This window comes from Bos grunniens, chromosome 5 (assembly GCF_055505025.1).
Source record: "Bos grunniens cultivar Pamir isolate PY7600 chromosome 5, Bosgru_T2T1.0, whole genome shotgun sequence".
Taxonomy (NCBI): domain Eukaryota; kingdom Metazoa; phylum Chordata; class Mammalia; order Artiodactyla; family Bovidae; genus Bos; species Bos grunniens.
Window position 1 is genome coordinate 111253731 of NC_141169.1, and position 21176 is coordinate 111274906.

The 21176-nt window shown below is 48.9% G+C and overlaps 1 protein-coding gene across 14 annotated transcripts in view; it reads right to left on the reverse strand.

Moving 5' to 3' along the window:
* The window catches only part of PLA2G6 (phospholipase A2 group VI), a 58774-nt gene extending 38562 nt beyond the window's left edge, over positions 1 to 20212 (reverse strand). For 8 of the 14 annotated variants that reach the window (XR_015164506.1, XM_086402793.1, XM_086402789.1 and 5 more), the window contains exons 1-2: positions 20170 to 20212; positions 7951 to 8339 (exon numbers count right to left, since the gene is read on the reverse strand). Coding sequence is in view for 11 of the 14 variants with exons in the window: in XM_086402793.1 (XP_086258919.1) it covers positions 7951 to 8282 (332 nt within the window). In the remaining 3 variants the exon portion in view is untranslated. The remainder of the gene's footprint in view (positions 1 to 7950; positions 8340 to 20169) is intronic. The other 6 variants (XR_015164509.1, XM_086402792.1, XM_086402788.1 and 3 more) reach the window with 2 other exon arrangements.
* Between the last annotated feature and the right edge of the window lie 964 nt (positions 20213 to 21176).

Sequence of the window (21176 nt, forward strand, 5' to 3'; positions counted from 1 at the left end):
CTATCTTCCACGGCTGTTCACAAGACAAACATCCTTGTGAAGTTAGAGTGGAACAAAGGCAGTCAGAGGCTCTGCTTGTAAGATGTACAGAAACACAAAAGGCCCATGGAGAACTACCTCCCAAAAGATATCATTAAAAGATAATAATAGAGTACAGATTTCCAAGCTGATAGAGATGGGTAAAATGGAATAAGAAGAAGAAAACATTCAATCATGAATTGCAAAAGCACTATGCTAAGTGAAAAAAGTCAGATTCAAAGGACTACAGGCTGTATGATTAAAATTAAAGCTCTCAGAAAGCTGGGAATAAAAAGGAACATTCACAGCGCAACAGAACAACACACGGAACCAACAAAGGTGTGTATCTGGGTATTACTTTTGAATCCTGCAACTTCACTAAATTCACAGATTAGCTCTAGTAATTTTTCTAGGGTGTGTATCTGGAATCATGCTCATCCTCTTGCTCAGTCGCTAAGACGCATCCAACTCCTACGATCCCGTGGACTGTAGCCCTCCAGGCTCCTCTGTCCATGGGATTTCCCAGACAAGAATACTGGAGAGGGTGGCCATTTCCTTCTTCAGGGAATCTTCCCGACCCAAGGATCGAACTCACATCTCCTGCATTTCCTGCACTGGTAGGCAGATACTTTACCACTTAATCCACACAAGTGGTAAAGAATCCACACAATCTTGAAATACAGACATACAAAATACCCCTGCCAAAATGCTGTAAGGAAAAGAACTTTATGTTTTAAATATTCAAGACAGCTGAGCAGGTAGTTGCCCAAAGAGGACTGCCAAATGGTCCATCAACATATCGAAGGGGCCCAACTGCATATGTCATCAAGAAAAGGCAAGTTAAAACCGTAATTATGTACTACTACAGATCCAGTGGATCAGAGAATGTGACATAACAGGAAATCTCACTTGCTGCTGGTAGAATATGAGATGGGCATTATTCATGGACGTTGAGAATATGTACTGCGTCGACGCAGCAATTCCACTCCTGGATAGATGCCCAGCAGAAATACAGGCATGTATGCACCAGAACCAGAGACAACCCAAACATCTGACAATACCAACAGATACATAAAGTCAGGCTGTAGTTACACAATGGAATTCCACTGCACTGAAAAGGACTGACACAGCAATGTGCAAAACGCAAACCTCCAGGCAAATGCTGGTCAAAGGAGCCAGACACAAAAGCAGTTATAAAAGTCAGATTAATGATCACCTTGGGGCGGGGGGGAAGAGGGGCTTCCGGGGTGCTTCAATGTTCTCCTTCTTGACAAGGGTGGTGTGATTTGCAACAAATACCTCAGTAGCCATCACTTCTGGGTATATATCCAAAGAAAATGAAAGCACTAATTCAAAAAGATACATGTGCACCAACGCTCACAGCAGCATCATTTACAATTGCCAAGATATGGAAGAAACCTACATGTGCACCGACAGATGAACAATGGAATACTACTCAGCCATGAAAAAGGACGAAATTCTGCCGTATGCAACAAGGGTGGATCTATGAAGTATTATGCTTAGTGAGATAAGCCAGACAGAGAAGACAAACATAAGACGTTATCACTTATCTATAGAATCTAAAAAACAAAACGAATGTGTGTATCAAAACAGAAACAGATTTATGGATGCAGAGAACAAACTATTGGTTACCACTGGGGAGCATGAAGAGAGGAGGGGCAAAATAGGGGAAGGGGATTCAGGGATACAGAAAACTACATTTAGGGCCTCCACAGTGGTCCAGTGGTTAAGAACTTCTCTTGCAATGCAGTGGGCACAGGTTTCATCCCTGGTCGGGGAACTGAGATCCCACATGCCACGGGGCAACTAAGCCCCCATGCCACAACTAAGACCTAGTGTGGCCAAATAAATAAATACTAAAAAAATAATTACGCATAAAATAGATGGCAACAAGGATATATTATACAGCACAGGGAAATAAAGTCACTGTTTTGCAATAACTTTAAATGGATTATAGTCTACAAATATATTGAACCACTATGTCATAAACCTGAAACTGTAAATCAAGTAGACTTAGAAAAAAAAGACCCAGAAAATAAAAAAACAAAGAGAACAGGAGGAGAGGAAATGATGGTGAATTATGTCAAACAGGAAAACTGCCTGAATGCGGAGAAATATGGAGTTAAGGAGATTTTTTTTTTAAAGCTTATTTGTACATCAATAGGAAATATCTAGTGAAGAGGGGGGAATTATGTGGGAGAGAGAGGAAAGAACTGGTGAACTGATGTCCTGACACGGAGAGGAGACAATGACCTGGAGGCGGGAAGGGGCTCGGTCAGACGCACGGCTGGCATGTCTCGAGTCACGATGGGGATGGGCCTGGATGTGGGTACAGGTTGGGGTCGATGGGGTGGAGGGAGCTCTTCTTCTCTTCCCCTGGTTTCTGCTTTCTCAGTGAGACAGAAGCCAGGTCATCAGAGCACAGAGAGGAGGGACTGGAGGCGGAGGAGGGAGGACCAGACGCGCCTTCCAAGAGAACCAGAGAGTTTCTTTATTAATCTGGAGGCCCTAGGTCTTAGTCGTGGCATGGGGGCTTGGTTATCTCATGGCATCCCGACCAGGGATGGAACCGGTGTCCTCCGCATTGCAAGGGAGATTCTTAACCACTGGACCATTAGGAAAGTACCTACGTGTAGGCTTGCCAAACGCACAGGCTCGCATCCAGCCCATCCACCCTGAGATCTGAAAGTGAGAGTGGTCAGTGTGGAGGGGTGTTCCTCCAGCCATGGTGGAGAATTGGAATTAACTTGTGTTGGGGTTTTGCCAAGTAAACATGATGAACAGAGAAGACAACAGGAAAGCAGAGTGTATGCAAGTGTGTGAAGACAATGATATGCTAGCTAAGGAGTGAAATTTGGAAAACTCAGCAGTGGCCACAGGAATGGAAAAGGTCAGTTTTCATTCCAATCCCAAAGAAAGGCAATGCCAAAGAATGCTCAAACTACTGCACAGTTGCACTCATCTCAACACGCTAGTAAACTAATGCTCAAAATTCTCCAAGCCAGGCTTCAACAGTACGTGAACCGTGAACTTCCAGATGTTCAAGCTGGTTTTAGAAAAGGCAAAAGAATCAGAGATCAAATTGCCAACATCCACTGGATTATCGAAAAAGCAAGAGAGTTCCGGAAAAATATCTACTTCTGCTTTATTGACTATACCAAAGCCTTTAACTCTGTGGACCACAACAAACTCTGGAAACTTCTGAAAGTGATTGGAATACCAGACCACCTCACCTGCTTCTTGAGAAATCTGTATGCAGGTCAGGAAGCAACAGTTAGAACTGGACATGGAACAGACTGGTTCCAAATTGGGAAAGGAGTACGTCAAGGCTGTATATTGTCACCCTGCTTATTTAACTTATATTCAGAGTATATCATGAGAAACGCTGGGCTGCATGAAGCACAAACTGGAATCAAGATTGCCAGGAGAAATATCAATAACCTCAGATATGCAGATGACATGAACCTTATAGCAGAAAGCAAAGAAGAACTAAAGAGCCTCTTGATGAAAGTGAAAGAGGAGAGTGAAAAAGTTGGCTTAAAATTCAACATTCAGAAAACTAGGATCATGGCATCCGGTCCCATCATTTCATGGCAAACAGAAGGGGAAACAGTGACAGACTTTATTTTTTTGGGCTCCAAAATCACTGCAGATAGTGACTTCAGCCATGAAATTAAAAGATGCTTGCTCCTTGGAAGGAAAGTTATGACCAACCTAGACAGCATATTAAAAAGCAAAGACATTACTTTGCCAACAAAGGTCCATCTAGTCAAGGCTATGGTTTTTCCAGTAGTCATGTATGGATGTGACAGTTGGACCATAAAGAAAGCTGAGCACCGAAGAATTGATGCTTTTGAACTGTGGTGCTAGAGAAGACTCTTGAGAGTCCCTTGGACTGCAAGGAGATCCAACCAGTCCATCCTAAGGGAGATCAGTCCTGGGTGTTCATTGGAAGGACTGATGTTGAAGCTGAAACTCCAATACTTTGGCCACTTGATGTGAAGAACTGACTCATTTGAAAAGATCCTGATGCTGGGAAAGACGGAGGGCAGGAGGTTACGGGGACGACAGAGGATGGCATAATAGAGGATGACAGGTTGGATGGCATCACTGACTCAATGGACATAAGTTTGAGTAAACTCGAGGAGTTGGCGATGGGACAGTGAGGCCTGGCGTGCTGTAACCCATGGGGTTGCAAAGAGTCAGACACGACTGAGCGACTGAACTGAACTGAACTGAAGTAGTGAAATTCACAATAGGCGTGGGGATGGTAAAAAGGTGGCAGGGTCATTGCCTCATCTGCAGGGGGACACCAGGCATTCAGAGTACCAGAGGGAAGAAGCAGATAAGTCAGGAGGCAGAGGTCAGAAACTGGGATGCTTGGCATTTGTATCTATGGAAGAGCTGCTGCTACTGGTGATGACCGGGCTCAGGCAACGGCTGTGTGCTCAGGCACCAAGAGCCCTGGGTGTTAGGCGTGGCACCCTGTGAATGAAACAGTCACCAAGAGTCAAGCCAGGAGCAGTGATGGTGCGAGGCAGGTCCGAGCCACGGGCTCATGTCTTCGAGGATCTGGGGGAGATGCCTGCCGCTAGGGGAGAGAGTGAGTCTTAGCCTAGGATGCGGTGCACTTCACGACGTGACCCCACCTCCAGGCCCAGTGGGAGGAACCTGGGAGGGAAAACTCTTGGGAGGCCTGCAGAGAAGCAGCGCCCTCGGGTGGAGTCAGGTCCAGGTTAGAACAAGGAGGTGAAAGAAAGATCTAGAGAAAAGGGGAGGATCTAGCAGACCCATGGGGCAGTATCTTTTCTCTCTTCTAGAACTGAGCCTGCAGACTAAAGCACCGTGGCATCAGTGTGGGGAAGCCTCTGCTTTGGTGGAAGGGGCCTGTGGAAAAGGGGGCCCCTTATCCAGGGGGCCTGTGATTTAGGAAATGGCAGGCAAATGCATGGATATGCATTTAGCGGGGGGGACAGGGAACCCTGAGACTCTCAAGGGGATCCTGGAATGAAAAATGGCCAAGAACCATTGGGTTAGAGGGGTTTATAACTCTCTCCCTTCTCCCTCCCTCAATGACTTTGCTCTGATGCGCTCTCAGGCCTTCTCCTATTGAAATCTTGCTCACCCTCCCGGGCCATCTCCAACCCAAGCACCCCAGAGAAGCCTTTCCCATCTCTCCTGTCACATACACTTTGACCTTCAGTGGTCATGGGTCAACCAAAGTTTACTGCTGTGTAGTTGTTCAGTCATGTTTGACTCCTTGAGACCCATGGACTGTAGCCCGCCAGGCTCCTCTGGCCATGGGGTTCTCCAGGCAAGAATACTGGAGTGGGTTGCCGTTTCTTTCTTCAAAGCGTATATACAGAAACCAGGGAAAGGTAGACGGTAGGTACACTGAAGCCGCGCACACTTTGCATCACCTCCTCTGAGATGGTAACAGTGTTAAATGTTGTTCTTATTGTAACCTTCATTCACAGACAGACAGCAAAGTTTCATAGATGGATGGCTGTAGTTCAGCGGACCTCCAAGGACAGAGCCCCAGGGTTCAAACATCTGCCAAGTACTGGATACTAGCTGGGCGTTAACAGAAATGACTCAGACCCAGGCCCTGTCCTTCCTGAGCTCTGCGGGCTGGTGGGGGAGACAGATGGGCAATCTAAAACAAGAGGGATGGACAGAGATTCAGGCAGTGGTGAGGGAGAAGAGAAGGGTGAGCACAGGCTCACAGAGCAGGTGCCCACGAGGCGTGGGCCAAGGAGTACGGGGAGAGCGCCAGGGCAAAGAGAGAGTATAGCGAGGTGAGGTCTGTGCAGGGAACACGAGTCTCACATGAGCCTGTTAGGACATTCAGTCCACTGAATGCAGGTCCTACTCCACCTTTTCTGGCCACTGCCTGAGCTCCTAGAGGACACAGACCTGCCCTTGGTGGAGACAGGCTATGGACTGGATAAACAGTGAACAGGTAAACCTCAGGGTGTGTGTCCAGGCAAAGTCCCAGCACAGAGGGCCTCAAAAGTCAACCCCCTGGGGGCCAACCCCTAGGGGGAAGTCAACGCCCTTCCCTGGTGATCTAGTGGCTAAGACGTCATGCTCCCAGGGCAGGGACTCTGGGTTCGATCCCTGGTCAGGGAACTAGATCCCACATGTAGCAATCAAGAGTTCACATGCCGCAACTAAGACACAGAGCAGCCAAATAAATAATTAGAAAGAAAAAAAAAAACCTCAGTCCCCTTTTGAGAAGAGAAGGTCACGTGTCACATGTGCTTTGATCATTCCTCCCAGGATTCCAGGGAAGTGCAGCCCTGCTTCTGCTGAGATACCAGTGGGAGGCTGGCGGGGCTCATCAAGGACCATATGTCACAAGTCAGTGTCAGCAGCAAATGATTAACTCGTACCAGGAAGAGAAGTATGGACGTTATCACAATGTACACAGCGGTGCTACAGGTGACCGCCGCAGCGCTCACCCCAGAAGAGCCAGACGCCTGGCCCATATGCCGGGCTGGGGGCCTAGGATGGGCCCGGGGGGAGCTGGACACTGACCCCCACAGCTCATCCCACTGCAAAGGGGCCCGCCTGGATGAAAAGGAAGAGGTGGGTTCTCGAGCTAGAATGACTGGGTCTGAAGTCCGGCTCTGCTATCCAGCGGCTTTGTGACTTCAGCAAGTTACTTAAATTCTCCGAGCTGTGTTTCCTCCTCTGTAAGGAGGGGTCAGTGAAAGCCCTGCCTCGGGGGACGGCCGTGAAGATGAAGGGAGCTGAGTCAGACCAGTGCCTCACACACACTAATATAATGCAACGCTATCAGAGTTGCATCTATATCAGCCAGCATCCAGCTCTCCATCCATAGGGATGCTGTAGGACTCCCAGGCCTTTGGAAATGAAACCTGAGTATTCAGAAGACCCCAACCCGCTCCCCCATCCTGGAGCTCTGCAGCTATAGAATAGGAGCACCTCCACCTGGAAGCAGGGCCCTGACAGCCCCATCCCACACATTTAAGTACTTTGGCCATCATTCAAAGCCCTCCAGCAAGGAAAGGAGGAGACTTAAAAGACAGAACCTTGACCCCTTGAAAAGGAAGTCCAATACCCCAAGCCTGCTCTCCACCAAGTGCAGGGTGTTCGGAGCAGTGGGGTGCACTCCCCCACCACCGCAATGACGACCCCCAGTGAGAAGCCCAGGGTCAGGCACAGCACACCCTCCCCGCAGCCCTCGCTCCCGGTCACTCCCGGGCCTTGGCATCTCCATTTCCGCAGCCCTTTGGGACCCCAGCTCCAGCATTCCACCCTCTAACCTCCATTTCCCACCTCCCAGCTCACTCCCTGGATCACAAGACAACTTGCCAGGTGAAACCAATGAGGAAGGGCCATCGGCACGAGCCCAACTCAATGCGAGTCTGCCAAGCTCCCCCAGGTTCCTTGCCTTCTGGGTCCTTGGCCTCTCCTCTCCCCTTTCCTCAACCGGCTTTGCATCTGCTCGGTTCCCTCAGCCCTGTCCTGGCTTCCTACCCTCTCCTCTAGCCCACGGAGGGGGCCCAGTGTGCCCTGAGAAGTACAGGTGTCCACCCCTTCCAGGCTGCCCACAACAAACCTCGGCCAACCAGCCCCTGCAAGGACAGTCATGCTAACGACCCAGGACTACCGGCAATCCCTGGACCTTTCCCAATGTGACTTTCTCCACTTCCTCATCCTTCCTGCCTCCGTCTATCCACATGGGCCCAGCCCCAGGCCCTGCTTCCAGGACCCTGATGGGCCAGAAGTCATCCAGGCCAGGAAGTCCCTGCCTCCTTTCTAAAAGCGGCCACCCCACCCATCACAGACCCCTCAGATGTCAGGGGACCTCCAAGCTGAGACCTGGGAGGAGTCAAGGGAGCAAAGTGGCGGTGGGGGAGGGGGCAACTGACCATTACCCACCGGAATCCGCTCTGGGGGTTCCTGGGGTTGACCAGGATGCAGTCCCACGTGCGGTTGGAAGAGTTCTGGAACAGAATCAGCTGCCCTTCCTCTCGGACCCGGCGGCGAGAGTGGTAGTCCTCAACGGCCACCTCCTTCACCCGGAACGGGTTCACAAACAAGTTGGTGACGCTGCTGAGGGTGTTGACCAGGCGGCCGAAGAACTGCATCCTCTGGGGGGCCGGTGGGGAGGCCCCACCACCTTCCCCCTCAGTCTGGAAGAAAACGGAGTCTCGGGTCAGCCGGGCGCGGTCTCCCATGCCCACCTCACCACGCGTGGCAGCTTCCTGCATGGGCACCCCGCTGGCTCCCCACCAGCGCTGTCCCCCGGATCCTGGGCCTGGAGGGACCTGGAAAGAAGAGGGGAAAAGAAAGAGAAACAGCACTGAGTGGGACGGAAGGGGGGCTGATGGAAAGTTCCAGAGCTGCCACTGTGTACAAGCGAACGGTGCTGTCCTGCCCGCCGACCCAGTTTCCCCAACAGAGACTCAGTTTCCTCATCTGCGGTGCGGGGTGGTCACGATCAGAGAAGGCGGCAGACGTGAACACACGTGACAAGCGACGCTTCCCTGTGCAAAGCGGGGCGGGGCGGTTCTCACCCTGCAAAGTATGGAATCGACTTTTGGGAACTCAAAGAGCTTGGCATGGCTCATTTCGAGTCCACAAACAAAACCAGTGGCACCTCTCTACTGGATGCCACGAGGGGACCAGAGTCACCTCACACTCCATCGGGGCCATAGATCTCAAATCTTTGGTGGGGGCTTCCCTGCCAGTCCAGTGGTTAAGACTAAGCACTTCCACTTCAGGGGACACAGGTTTGACCCCTGGTCAGGGTAGTTAAGATCCCGCATGCCACGAGGTGCGGCCAGAAAATAAAATAAAAAATAAAACCTTCTGCGCCTGCTATCTCAGGCTTCCCTTGGAGTTCTGAGAGAACACAAAAGCACGCTCCCCAGAAATGAGCGTGACCCTAAGACTCAGAAACAGTGACACAGGTTTGGGTGGAAATTTTGTTTCATACTCATAGGGTCACACTGTCTGCCATAGAGATTGTTCTCAGTTTGGATGACAGAATTAGATGTTATTTCCTAGGTTCCCAGAAAACACCCCACCTTCCTCAGGCAGTGCCACCAAACCTGGGTGGCAACTGGCTGGGGGCCGCCCTCTGCCTCTGTGCTATGATGTCACCTGGTGAAAGGGCGGGTGACATGGAGGACACAGTGTGGGTGTCCTGGAGGAGAGTGGACACTCTGGTCTACGTGAGGACAGAGGACCAACCGCAGGCATGAAAGGAAGAGTAAGAGGCCTACAAAGAATCATCAAAAAAGGCAGGCAGGGTCAATAATAACCACCACACCAGGAGATACTAAGCACTTACAAGGCAGTAGGCCCTGAGCTATGTAAGCACTTAGTGGTCTCATTTAATTCTCACGAACTATATGAGGCAGAGGGCCCAGGCACAGAGTGCAACTCTGGAGCAAAACTGCATTCAAATCCTGTCCTCACCACTGACGCTGCGTAAGTTACTCAACCTCTCTAAGTCAGTTTCCTCAACCACAACATGTGGACCACAACAGTGCCTAATAATAGAACCTCAGTTCAGTCGCTCAGTCGTGTCCAACTCTTTGGGACCCCATGGACTGCAGCACACCAGGCTTCCCTGTCCACCACCAACTCCCAGAGCTTGCTCAAACTCATGTCCATCGAGTCACTGATGCCATCCAACCATCTCATCCTCTGCCATCCCCTTCTCCTCCCATCTCCAATCTCTCCCAGCATCAGGGTCTTTTCCAGTCAGTTCTTCACATTAGGCGGCCAAAGTATTGGAGCTTCAGCTTCAGCATCAGTCCTTCCAATGAATATTCAGGACTGATTTCCTTTAGGATGGACTGATTAGATCTCCTTGCAGTCCAAGGGACTCTCAAGAGTCTTCTCCAACACCACAGGTCAAAAGCATCAGTTCTTCAGCACTCAGCTTTCTTTATGATCTAACTCTCACATCCATACATGACTACTGGAAAAACCATAGCTTTGACTACACAGACCTTTGTTGGCAGAGAAATGTCTCTACTTTTTAATATGCTGTCTACGTTTGTCATAGCTTTTCTTCCAAGGAGAAAGTGTCTTTTAATTTCATGGCTGCAGTCACCATCTACAGAGATTTTGGAGCCCAAGAAAATACAGTCTGTCACAGTTTCTATTGTTTCCCCATCTATTTGCCATGAAGTGATAGGACCAGATGCCATGATCTTTGTATTTTGAATGTTGAGTTTTAAGCCAGCTTTTTTATTCTCCTCTTTCACTTTCATCAAGAGGCTCTTTAGTTCCTCTTCACTTTCTGCCATAAGGGTAGTGTCATCTGCATATCTGAGGTTATTGACATTTCTCTCTGCAATCTTGATTCCAGCTTGTGCTTCATCCAGCCCAGCATTTCTCATGATGTACTCTGCATATAAGTTATATAAGCAGGGTGACAATATACAGCCTAGATGTACTCCTTTCCCAATTTGGAACCTGTCCTTTGTTCCATGTCAGATTCTGTTTCTTCTTGACCTGTATACAGACTTCTCAAGATGCAGGTCAGGTGGTCTGGTATTCCCATCTCCTTGAGAATTTTCCAGTTTGTTGTGATCCACACCGTCAGAGGCTTTAGCATAGTCAATGAAGCAGAAATAGATGTTTTTCTAGAACTCTCTTGCTTTTTGATGACCCAACAGATGTTGACAATTTGATCTCTGGTTCCTCTCCCTTTTCTAAAACCAGCTTGAACATCTCAATTCACAGCTCACCATTCTCAGTTCTCAATACCACTGAAGCCTCACTTGAAGAATTTTGAGCATTACTTTGCTAGCATGTGAGATGAGTCCAATTGTGCAGTACTTTGAACATTCTTTGGCATTGACTTTCTTTGGGATTGGAATGAAACTTGACCTTTTCCAGTCCTGTGGCCACTGCTGAGTTTTTCAAATTTGCTAGCGTATTAAGTGCAGCACTTTCACAGTATCATCTTTTAGGATTTGAAATAGCTCAGCTGGAATTCCATCCCCTCCACTAGCTTTGTTCATAGTGATGCTTCCTTAGACCCACTTGACTTCCCACTCCAGGATGTCTGGCTCTAGGTGAGTGACCACACCATCATGGTTATCTAGGTCATTAAAATCTTTTTTGTATAGTTCTACACATTCTTGCCACCTCTTCTTAATATCTTCAGCTTCTGTTAGGTCCTTACTATTTCAGTCCTTTATTATGCCTATCTTTGCATTAAATGTTCCCTTGGTATCTCTAATTTTCTTGAAGAGATCTCTAGTCTTTTCCATTCTATTGTTTTCTTCTATCTCTTTGCACTGATCACTTAGGAAGGCTTTCTTATCTTTCCTTGTTATTGTTTGGAACTCTGAATTCAGATGGATATGTCTTTCCTTTTCTCCTTTGCCTTTTGCTTCTCTTCTTTTCTCAGCTATTTGTAAGGCCTCCTCGGACAACCATTTTGCCTTTTTGTATTTCTTCCTCTTCGGGTTGGCTCTGATCACTGTCTCCTGTACAATGTTACAAGCCTTCATCCATAGTTCTTCAGGCACTCTATCAGATCTAATCCTTTGAATCTATTTGTCACTTCCACTGTATAATCATAAGGGATTTGATTTAGGTCATACCTGAATGGTCTAGTGGTTTTCCCTACTTTCTTCAACTTAAGTCTGAATTTGGCAATAAGGAGTTCATGGTCTGAGCCACAGTCAGCTCCTGGTCCTAAATAATAGAACCTGGCAGGTAGTAAGTATTCAGCACTAGCCCTCTTTAGTTCCACCACCCCTCTTTTACAGATAAGGAAACTGAGGCTTATAGAACATGATTAAAGAGCTTTGAAAAGACCGTAAAGTTTTGTAACGTCTTTCCTTTTAAGATGTGTGAGCAGACTGTGAGTTAGTTTTTCTCCTTTAACACAAGGACAACACTCCCCTCTCCTCTGTTGTAAGGATTAAATGAGCACCTCGTGAGAATGCTATGTCAAGACCCTTCTTTCTTCCACACTTGGGAGTTGAAAGGACAGAGGAGCTGGGGTACCTACAGCCAGGGGAGCGGGGCGGGACACTAAGGACAGCCAAGGGGCTGGATTCCAGAAAAAGAATCCCCCCAAAACGGAACACACGGCACACACATCAAAGTGCATATAACAATTTTTGTTTTGACACAAAATGGAAGCAACTTCAGTATCCAGCATTAGGGGAATTGTAAATTATGACACGTTTACCCTAGAGACACCACGTGGTCAGTAAAAGCTGCTACTGTGAAGGTCATAACAACCCAGGAAAAGTACGTGGTGTTGTCATAGGCTCAGTCCACCCCACTGCGCTCTTCAGGGCTGCAAGCTCGGCCTGCGAAGCCCCTGCTTCCCCTTGCAGCCTCTCCCTGTCAGTCCCCACTGTCGGCTCCAAACTGCACATGATTCCAGAAAACAATGTTGTTTCACACCATCTCGCCTGTCTGCATTGCTTAGTCTGTCTAGAATATCTTTTGTCTCCGTTTCTAGCTGGAACTCTTCATAACACAAACCACATCAAGTACGTGTGTGCCTCTTTCTGTCCTCTGGCCCCGTTCCAGGACCTCTACATATATTAATCATTTTCATCTGCACCAGCACCTATGAAATTGCTACCATTGTTATCCTCATTCTACACATGAGACAAGCAAGAAACAGTGAGGTAAAGCAACGGGCCCAAGGTCACACAGCTAGTAGGTGGAGGAGGGTAGCCCAGTTGGGCAGGCTCTGGAGACTGAGTTTCTTAAGGGTGGGTACTGGGTCTTTTCACTTCTAGACAGTCAACCGTAACCCAAGACTCAGCCCAGAGAAAGTGTGTTAAGATACAACTTAACTGAGTAAAAATTACGCAGAACAAACAAACAAAATTGATAGAAAACACACCAAATACTAAGGGCAGATGAGAGTATTAGGTTTATGGGCAATCTCCCCTGCCTTTTTTCCAAATGATAAAAAAAAAAAAAAGAGTCTATTTTTTAAAGAAATTAGGAGTATAGGCTGAGCCCCTGGGGCCTGCATCTGGGGAGCTGGAGGGAATGTGGGGGGGTCAGGCCTGGCTTAGAGCAGCTGCATAGCTTCCCAGAAGGCAGGCCGAGCACAAGGAGTGGGGCTCACTTCTGGTGAGAAGGGAGTGGGGGAGTCAGGAGCACCCAGCAGCCACGGCCCACCTGGGTTAAGGAGGAGTCACCGTGGAGGTCAAGCTGAATGGAGGGAAGATACCCCACCCCCAAGGAGAGCCCCCGTCCTCAGGGTCCCAGTGTCGGTGGCAAGGGTGCCCCTCTACACACACAGACAGCAGCCTGGCCCCACAGAGGACAGACTTGGCCATCCTCCAGTCTTCCAGGGCAGGCGTGAGGATGAAATGACACAGCGGAGGGAAAGTGGGACGCCGGCCACTCTGGGCACACAAACAGTGGCCACTGTCATCACGAGGTGGAAGAGAGGAAATGAACACCCAGGGCCACATCCTGGCCCGATCGCAACAGGCGGCCTCCTTTCTGTCCCCTTCTTCCCGTCCCCACCACCTCTGACCCCAGAACCCTGGTTCCTTTCGGTATGGCTGCAGGGACGGGCACTGGGCTGGGGAGCAGCTGCCACTCTGAGTGTGGGGGACCCATGTGCACCCCGTCATCTCAACCTCCCACCCACATCCCCAACCCCTGCCTGAACTGCTCTCCCCACCATCTTCACCTGCCCCAGAGCCTGCTTTCAAGACAGGGCTGTCAGGCAAGTGAATAAACCCCTTCTCGACCTTCAAGACTCACTTTACCTGCCACCTCCTCCAAGAAACACACCTGGTGCCTCCGTTCCTCCCGGCCCCGGGTACCTTCCTCCGTGCCCTACCCCGCCCAGTGCATGCCCAGTGACCACTTCTCCTGGGATGGTGATAGAGAATCTGTGGGCTGGGGGGCCATCCCCCCCTTTATATTGGTTTATCCAAGCACCTAGCATACTGTTCCTGCCTCACAGTGGGCATTTAATGAATGTTTGGTGGATGAATGAGAAGAAATGAATGAACCACCCAGAGGTTGGGGGTGGGGTGGGGGGCCCAGGCCCTCTGTGGCACCCCTCCATCCTCTCTTCTCCCTGTGCGGTGGTAAAAGACCACACATCCCACCCCTCACCTACTCTGACCACGACAGAAACCTTCAGAAGCTCACCCTGGCACCAGGGGAACCTTGACGGGGCATCTGCTGGGCTTGCATCTGGAAAATTCGGTGTTTGAAGCTGAGCTCATTCATACTCCAGCAAGGAAATGCGTCAAGCTTGCTGCTGGACCAGAGAAGCAGGGCAGCGGTCCGGGAGGTGCGTGCCAGGAGCCCAGAGGCGCCCCGGCCAGGAAGCTGACCTCACGGGACTGACCACATGGGGGCTTCTGGAAGCACACACGGAACTGCTTGAGTTGGAAATTGGGCTTTACGAGCCCTGGCTGCTTATGACAGGATGTCCCGTGATTGGGACAACTGACACAGGACAGCCTCCTGTGCGGTTGATGTCACCCCCATGCCCTGCTCTGGCTGGATGGTACAAGAACACGGGGTCGGATCAGAGCACCCCGCCTGCCCTGACCCCCATGGACTTCCTTCCTGCAGCGCTCACCATCTGTGCCTCCCAGCACACGAGTGCACCGCCGCATGCCAGCCCACGGCAGGTACTCTCACGGGACCACCTTGCTTTATGGCTGGCAGGGGCTTTTCACATCTGTTAGCTGCCTTGGAGCTCACAAACACCCATGAGACAGGGGTAGTGCCATCAGGATCCCTGTTTGGCCATACCGGGTAACAAGGCCCAGGGAAAGGAGGTGGGAGGTGCTGCCTGGCGGCTGGACTCATGCCTTCTTCCTCGGACTCAGGGCCCCCACGCAGTGCACAAGCACTCAACTAGTGCACGAGGAAAGATGGGATGAAGATAGGCATCAGGTCAAATGTCATTTCCACCTCCCACCAGAGCTTCTGGACCTCCAAGGCCGCCTCCAAACAAAATGTCCCTCCATGGACATCCCAGGCAATCCAGTGTGAAGAATCCACCTTCCAACAGAAGGGATGTGGGTTCAAACCCTGGTCAGGGACTAACTTAAGATCCCACATGCCTCAGAGCAAACTACGCCCGAGCTCCACCCTGGAGAGCCCAGGCACTGCAAAGAAAGATCCCGCCTGCTGCAACTAAAACCTGACGCAATCAAATATATATATATATATATATATATATATATATATTTTAAAAACTCCTTCCAAATGTTCCCCCTGACCCCAGCTCATCCCAGACTCTTCCATAAGCCATCAAGGAATAGCAGAGGGCTGGCTCCCCTCGCCTCGCACCCAGCACCCACCCTTTCATCCAGTGCTCAGTATCAGACACCTCACCAAGTTTTGAGATAATGAACATCTTCATTCCTCAAAACACTCCTAAGAGAAGGTATGCTTCTCCCCAGGTCACACACAGCAAGCTGAGGCAAGGAGGTGATGTAATTTTCCAGGATCTGAACCCAATTCTTTGGAATCCACAGCCCCAGCTCGTAGTCCTCGAGCTGCCTGCCTTCGGGAGAAAGCCTGAATGGAATGTGGCTGAGCGAGGTTTGATGCGCAGAGCCCTGTGCGCCAAAAGCTGAGGTCCTCATGGAACAGTGTGCTACCATTCATAAGACCCAAAGCAAAACGGCCTTTCCGGAATGGAAAAGGTATCTTTTTCATCCAATCTGTTTAGCTGGACAGCAAACAGCTAGACGCAAACTGCCCAGAGCTGCTGCCGGAGCTCCCAGCACCAGAAACTCCCAGGACCTCAGGAGGTCTTTGGGCTGGTGGCGTGGTACAGGGTGACCCCTCTTACGATTCACTCTGCCTATATTTACTGAGGACCTATTCTGTAGCAGGCATTGTTGCAACTGCCGAGAACACACTAGTGAACACAACAGACACAATCCCTGCCTTCCGAGAACTTCTGTTTAGAGAGGAGAGGGGGACGACAGAGGATGAGACGGTTGGATGGCATCACTGACTCAATTGACATGAGTCTGAGCAAGCTCCGAGAGATTGTGATGGACAGGGAAACCTGGGGTGCTGCAGTCCTCTGCAGGTGTCACAGAGTCGGACATAGCGACTGAACAACAACATAATGAAGAAGACAAATAGGCAAAATATAGACATACTGAATTTAGAATACTGATTAGATGTCAAGAAGAAAAATAAATGAGAGGAGGGAGATAGGACGTGTCCAGGTCGGGGTTAAAACTTTAGATAGGGTGAACCAATCCGCACCAAGAACTTGACTGTGAATAAAGACTTAAAAGAAATGGGAACAAAAGTCATATGGATATATAGGTGAAGAGTATTTCAGGCAGAGGGAAGAGCATGTGCAAAGGCCCTGGGGCTGGACCATGCCTGGTGAGTTCCAGGAATAACAAGGAAGCCAGTAAGGTCAAAGAGGTAACAGACGGCCAGGCAGGTACAGTGAAAGGAGAAGCTGTTCCAGGGCTCGGAGCTAAGGAGTGACATTAACTCTGGCTGGATGTGGGGGGACAGAGAGGCATCAAGGATAATCTTCTAGTTTTATGCAGAGCAACGGAAAGAATACTGCCATTTCCCAAAGATGGGAAAGTGCATGAGAGGGACAGATTTTGGTGGAGGGTGAGGGACGGGATGAAGGGTATGGATTGTTATTGTCATTTAGTTGCTCAGTCATGTCACTCTTGCAACCTCATGGACTGTAGCCCGCCAGGCTCCTCTGTCCATGGGATTCCCCAGGCAAAAATACTGGAATGAGTTGCCATCTCCTCCAGATCTTCCTGACCCAGGGATCAAACCTGTGTCTCCTGCATTGGCAGGTAGATTATTTACCACTGAGCCCCACCAGGAAAGCCCAAAGGGAATGGATAGTGGTGGTGCTTTAGTCGCTAAATCATATCTGACTATTGCCACACCCTCAGCCTGCCAGGCTCCTCTGTCAATGGGATTTTCCAGGCAAGAATACTGGAGTGGGTTACCATTGCCTTCTCCAGGGGATCTTCTCAACCTGGGGATTGGACCCAGGGATTGAACTGCAGGCAGATTCTTTACCGACTGAGCTACCAGGGAGGGGATGGATAGCTGAAGCTTAATACTAAATACTTGAAAGGCCTAAGTTTAAGACGCTGACAGAGCAACTACGTATGTGTCAGTCATTTAGGGGAAATGTCTGTACTGGGCTAGAGATATAAATTGGGAGTTGGAGTCAGAGTAGAAACAGTACTTAAAGCTATGTCACTGAATGAGATCAGCAAAAAAAATGAGAATGGACAAAAACAGGGAAGAGAACATTTAAGGCATAGAACAATTAAAATGCTCTCCCAGAAGTCACACTCTCCAAAGTGAAGCTCCTCTCAACATCACTGTTAGAGAAATGCAAATCAAAACGACAATGAGGTACCACCTCACACCATTCAGAAGGGCTAAAAAACCTACAAACAATAAATGTATGTAGAAAAGGGAGCCCTCCCACATTGTTGACTGCAGTGTAAACTGGTGCAGCCACTATGGAGAACAGTATGGTGTTTCCTTAAAAATCTAAAAACAGAACTACCATATGATCAGCAATCCCACTCCTAGACACATACCTGGAGAAAACTATAATTCAAAAAGATACATGCATCCCAGTGTTCACTGCAGCACTATTTACAATAGCCAGGTCATGGAAGCAAGCTAAATGTCCATCAACAAAGGAATGGAAAAAGATGATACGGTACATATATATACAATGGAATATTATTACTCCACCATAAAAAAGAACAAAGTAAAGCCATTTGCAGCAACACAGATGGACCTAGAGACTGTATACTAAGCGAAGTGAGTTAGACAGAGAAAGACAAATAGCATGATATCCTTTATATGTGGGATTTTTAAAAAAGAGCAGTACAAATAAACTTATTTACAAGACAGAGGTAGAATCACAGATGTAGAAAACAAACTTACAGTTACCACGGTTAAGGGGAGGGGAGGGATAAACGGGGAGATTGAGACTGACATACACACACTGCTGTATATAAAACAGACAACTAATAAGGACTACCGCATAGCAGAGGGAACTCTGCTAAAAGACTCTTAAAAAGACTGGAGAGAGATATATACATATTTATAACTGATTCACTCTGCTTTACACTTGAAACTAACACAACATTTTAATCAACTACTCGTGCATACATGCTAACTCACTTCAGTCGTGTCAGACTCTTTGTGACCCTATGGGCTGTAGCCCACCAGGCTCCTTTGGCCATGGGATTCTCCAGGAATACTGGAGTGGGTTGCCATGCCCTCCTCCAGGGGATCTTCTCGAGCAGGCATCAAACCCACGTTTCTTATGTCTCCTGCATTGGCAGGCCACTAGGGCCATCTGGGAAGCCCAAAATCAACTATACTCCAATAAAAATTTAAAAAAAAAAGAGTGAAGCTCATAACGCAAGGTCTCCCCTTCACCACAGCTCCCCCTTTCTCCCTACACACACCCAGTAGATATGTGCAAACACACACACAGCATTTAAATTCCCCTTTCCTCTACCTCTTGGTGACGTCATTCTGCTGAGAAGGAAATTCCCTTTGGAGGTTACTGTCATTTAACAAGAAGGTAGCCCACAGAAGGGAGAAAAAGTGCTCTGGGCACTGAGACAACAGTAGGGGCCCTTACAGAGCAGAGCAATCACCCCCAGACTCTGGTATTATATAAAGAACTATATTCAGATTTCAGCTCCAACCACATCCATCAGTGTGAATCAGGAAGTTCAATTGCCCAGTCTTCCTTATTATGTTAAATGGGAATAACATTGGCTAGAAGGTAGCCTAGAACATAGTAAACAGTCCACTAATATTTGTCAAATAAGTGAGGAATGAATGAATAAACGGTGAAAGAGCCTGACTCACGGCAGATGATCAATAAATCTGCCAAATGCTAAATGAAAGACCTGTCTTTCCCTCCTTGATTTTTCCTTCTATCCCTTCCCCTTTTCTGCTGATGACACAACAGCAAACCCATGTATTTGATCATGGCCATACTGTTTACAAAGCTTTGCTTTCTACATTTTCTCAAATTTTGAACCTCGTGGCAGGTTTAGGAGGGCAAGAAATACAATCCCCCTGTCACAGATGAGGCAACTGAGACTCAGACAGGAAACAGCCTACAAACTCCAGGAAATTTTTAAGGCAGGGACAATAACAAAAACACGGGATTCAGCCCCAGGGTGGAGCATCGGTGTTGCCAAACCAAACCTGCCTGACATCCTGTTGGGTGGGTAAGAGGGCAGGTGAGGGAAAGACTCAGAAGTTTAGTGGAAGGGAAGGTATTTGTTTTGGGGGTCATGTGAGCAGTCCATTAATAAAAAAAAAAAAAAATGGGCACAGATCCCTGTTCCACACCCACTGGCCTGCCTGTTGCAGTCACATGGTCACAAAGGTCACACACTTTCTGTCAGCAGCTTCCAAGTCACCGGTGGCACAGGAGGTGGGCACAGGTTTGGGGGACAGGGAGAACTCTGGTGTAATAGGCTAGGGGAAAGGAGGGAGCATGAGGGGAAAGTAGGCAGAGACGAAGTCTGGAGGCACATGGGAGTCAATACGCAGGGAAAAGCAGGAGGTCAGAAAAGGGGATGCATGATGGAGAACAGGGAGAGACAGATACAGAAGAGAGGTGAAGTGGGGAATCGGGTAGGAACTCACTGAGGCGGGCAAATCAGAGCACTTAGAAAGGCACAGGAAGGAAACTGGGGACAATGAATGGGAACCAAACTGAAAACTGGGAGCACTAAGAGACACTGAGAGTCGAGGGATGAAGGGAAGGGGTTGACTCAGGCAGGAAGTGAGGGATAGAGGAGAGACTCACAGGGAAGACGCACTGAGAGGGGGTACCCAGGGTCGGACCTGGGTCCCTGAGAGAACACACAGGTTAAGAGATGAGACGAAAGCGGTCACAGGATGGGAGTTGCAGACGGTCGGGGATCAAAGGGTGGAAGCTGGAGGCAGTAAGGGGACAATCATGGTTAATGGAGGACAGGCCTCAGAATCGGTGAACAAGTGGGGGGCTCGAAGGACTGTCCCGATAGAGCCCAAGGAGTCTGGGGCGTAGAGGAGGTTTGGGAAAGGGCCCCCCCTCCCTGGCCCCGCCTTCCCAGCGCCGTCACTCACCTCGGCTGACTCAGCACTTCGGCTTCCTTCCACTTCCGCAAACAGACGGGCCCAGGCCACGTGACAACCCGGCCACTGCTCTCCGCCAATCACTGAAGCCTGTGCTTCGCGAGAGCAAGGCGGGGGCGGGCCTCCGCCATGTTTTATAACTGCCCAATGGAAGGGGCTCCCATCGCCGAGGGAGGCCGGGCTTTGGGCTGGAGCCAATCCTCGGCGGCGGGGCGTGGCCACGTCTGTGAGAGGAGGAAGGTCCGTGTGACGGCTCCGGGGCAGACATGTTAATATCGGGCGAGAGGCTCAGTGTTCTCCACCCTACGCCTCCTGAAACGGTCAGAGGCCTGAAGGTTGAACGTGACTTAAACTACGGCTCCTAAAGATAAAAATAAAACCAGCAAAGATGTGCAGGGTATAACAATAAGGATACTGCTTTGATTTTGCCATGTTCCTCCAAGCTAAGTTTGCCAAATTTAGCAAATGGATTAAATTTGGGTTTCAGCCGAACAAAAAATGATTTTTTTTTAGTATAAGCAAAAAAAATACTAGGTGTAGTTATGCTTAAAAAAATTGTTCCTTGGTTGTTCCTGGCAGCGCTACCCCAAGACAATCTCAGGAAATATCTCAGCGCTTTTAGTAGAAACTTGGGCAAATGAAAGCTATGATAAACCCAGACAGCATATTAGAAAGCAGAGACATTACTTTGCCAGCAAAGGTTTGTCTAGTCAAAGCTATGGTTTTGCCAGTAGTCATGTATGAATGTGAGAGTTGGACCATAAAGAAAGCTGAGCACCGAAGAACTGATGCTTTTGAACTGTGGTGTTGGAGAAGACTCTTGAGAGTCCCTTGGACTGCAAGGAGATCCTAAATGAAATCAGTCCTGAATATTCATTGGAAGGACTGATGCTGAAGCTGAAGCTCCAATACTTTGGCCACCTGATGTGAAGAACTGACTCAGTGAAAAAGACCCTGATGCTAGGAAAGATTGAAGACTCGAGAAGACAGGGGCAACA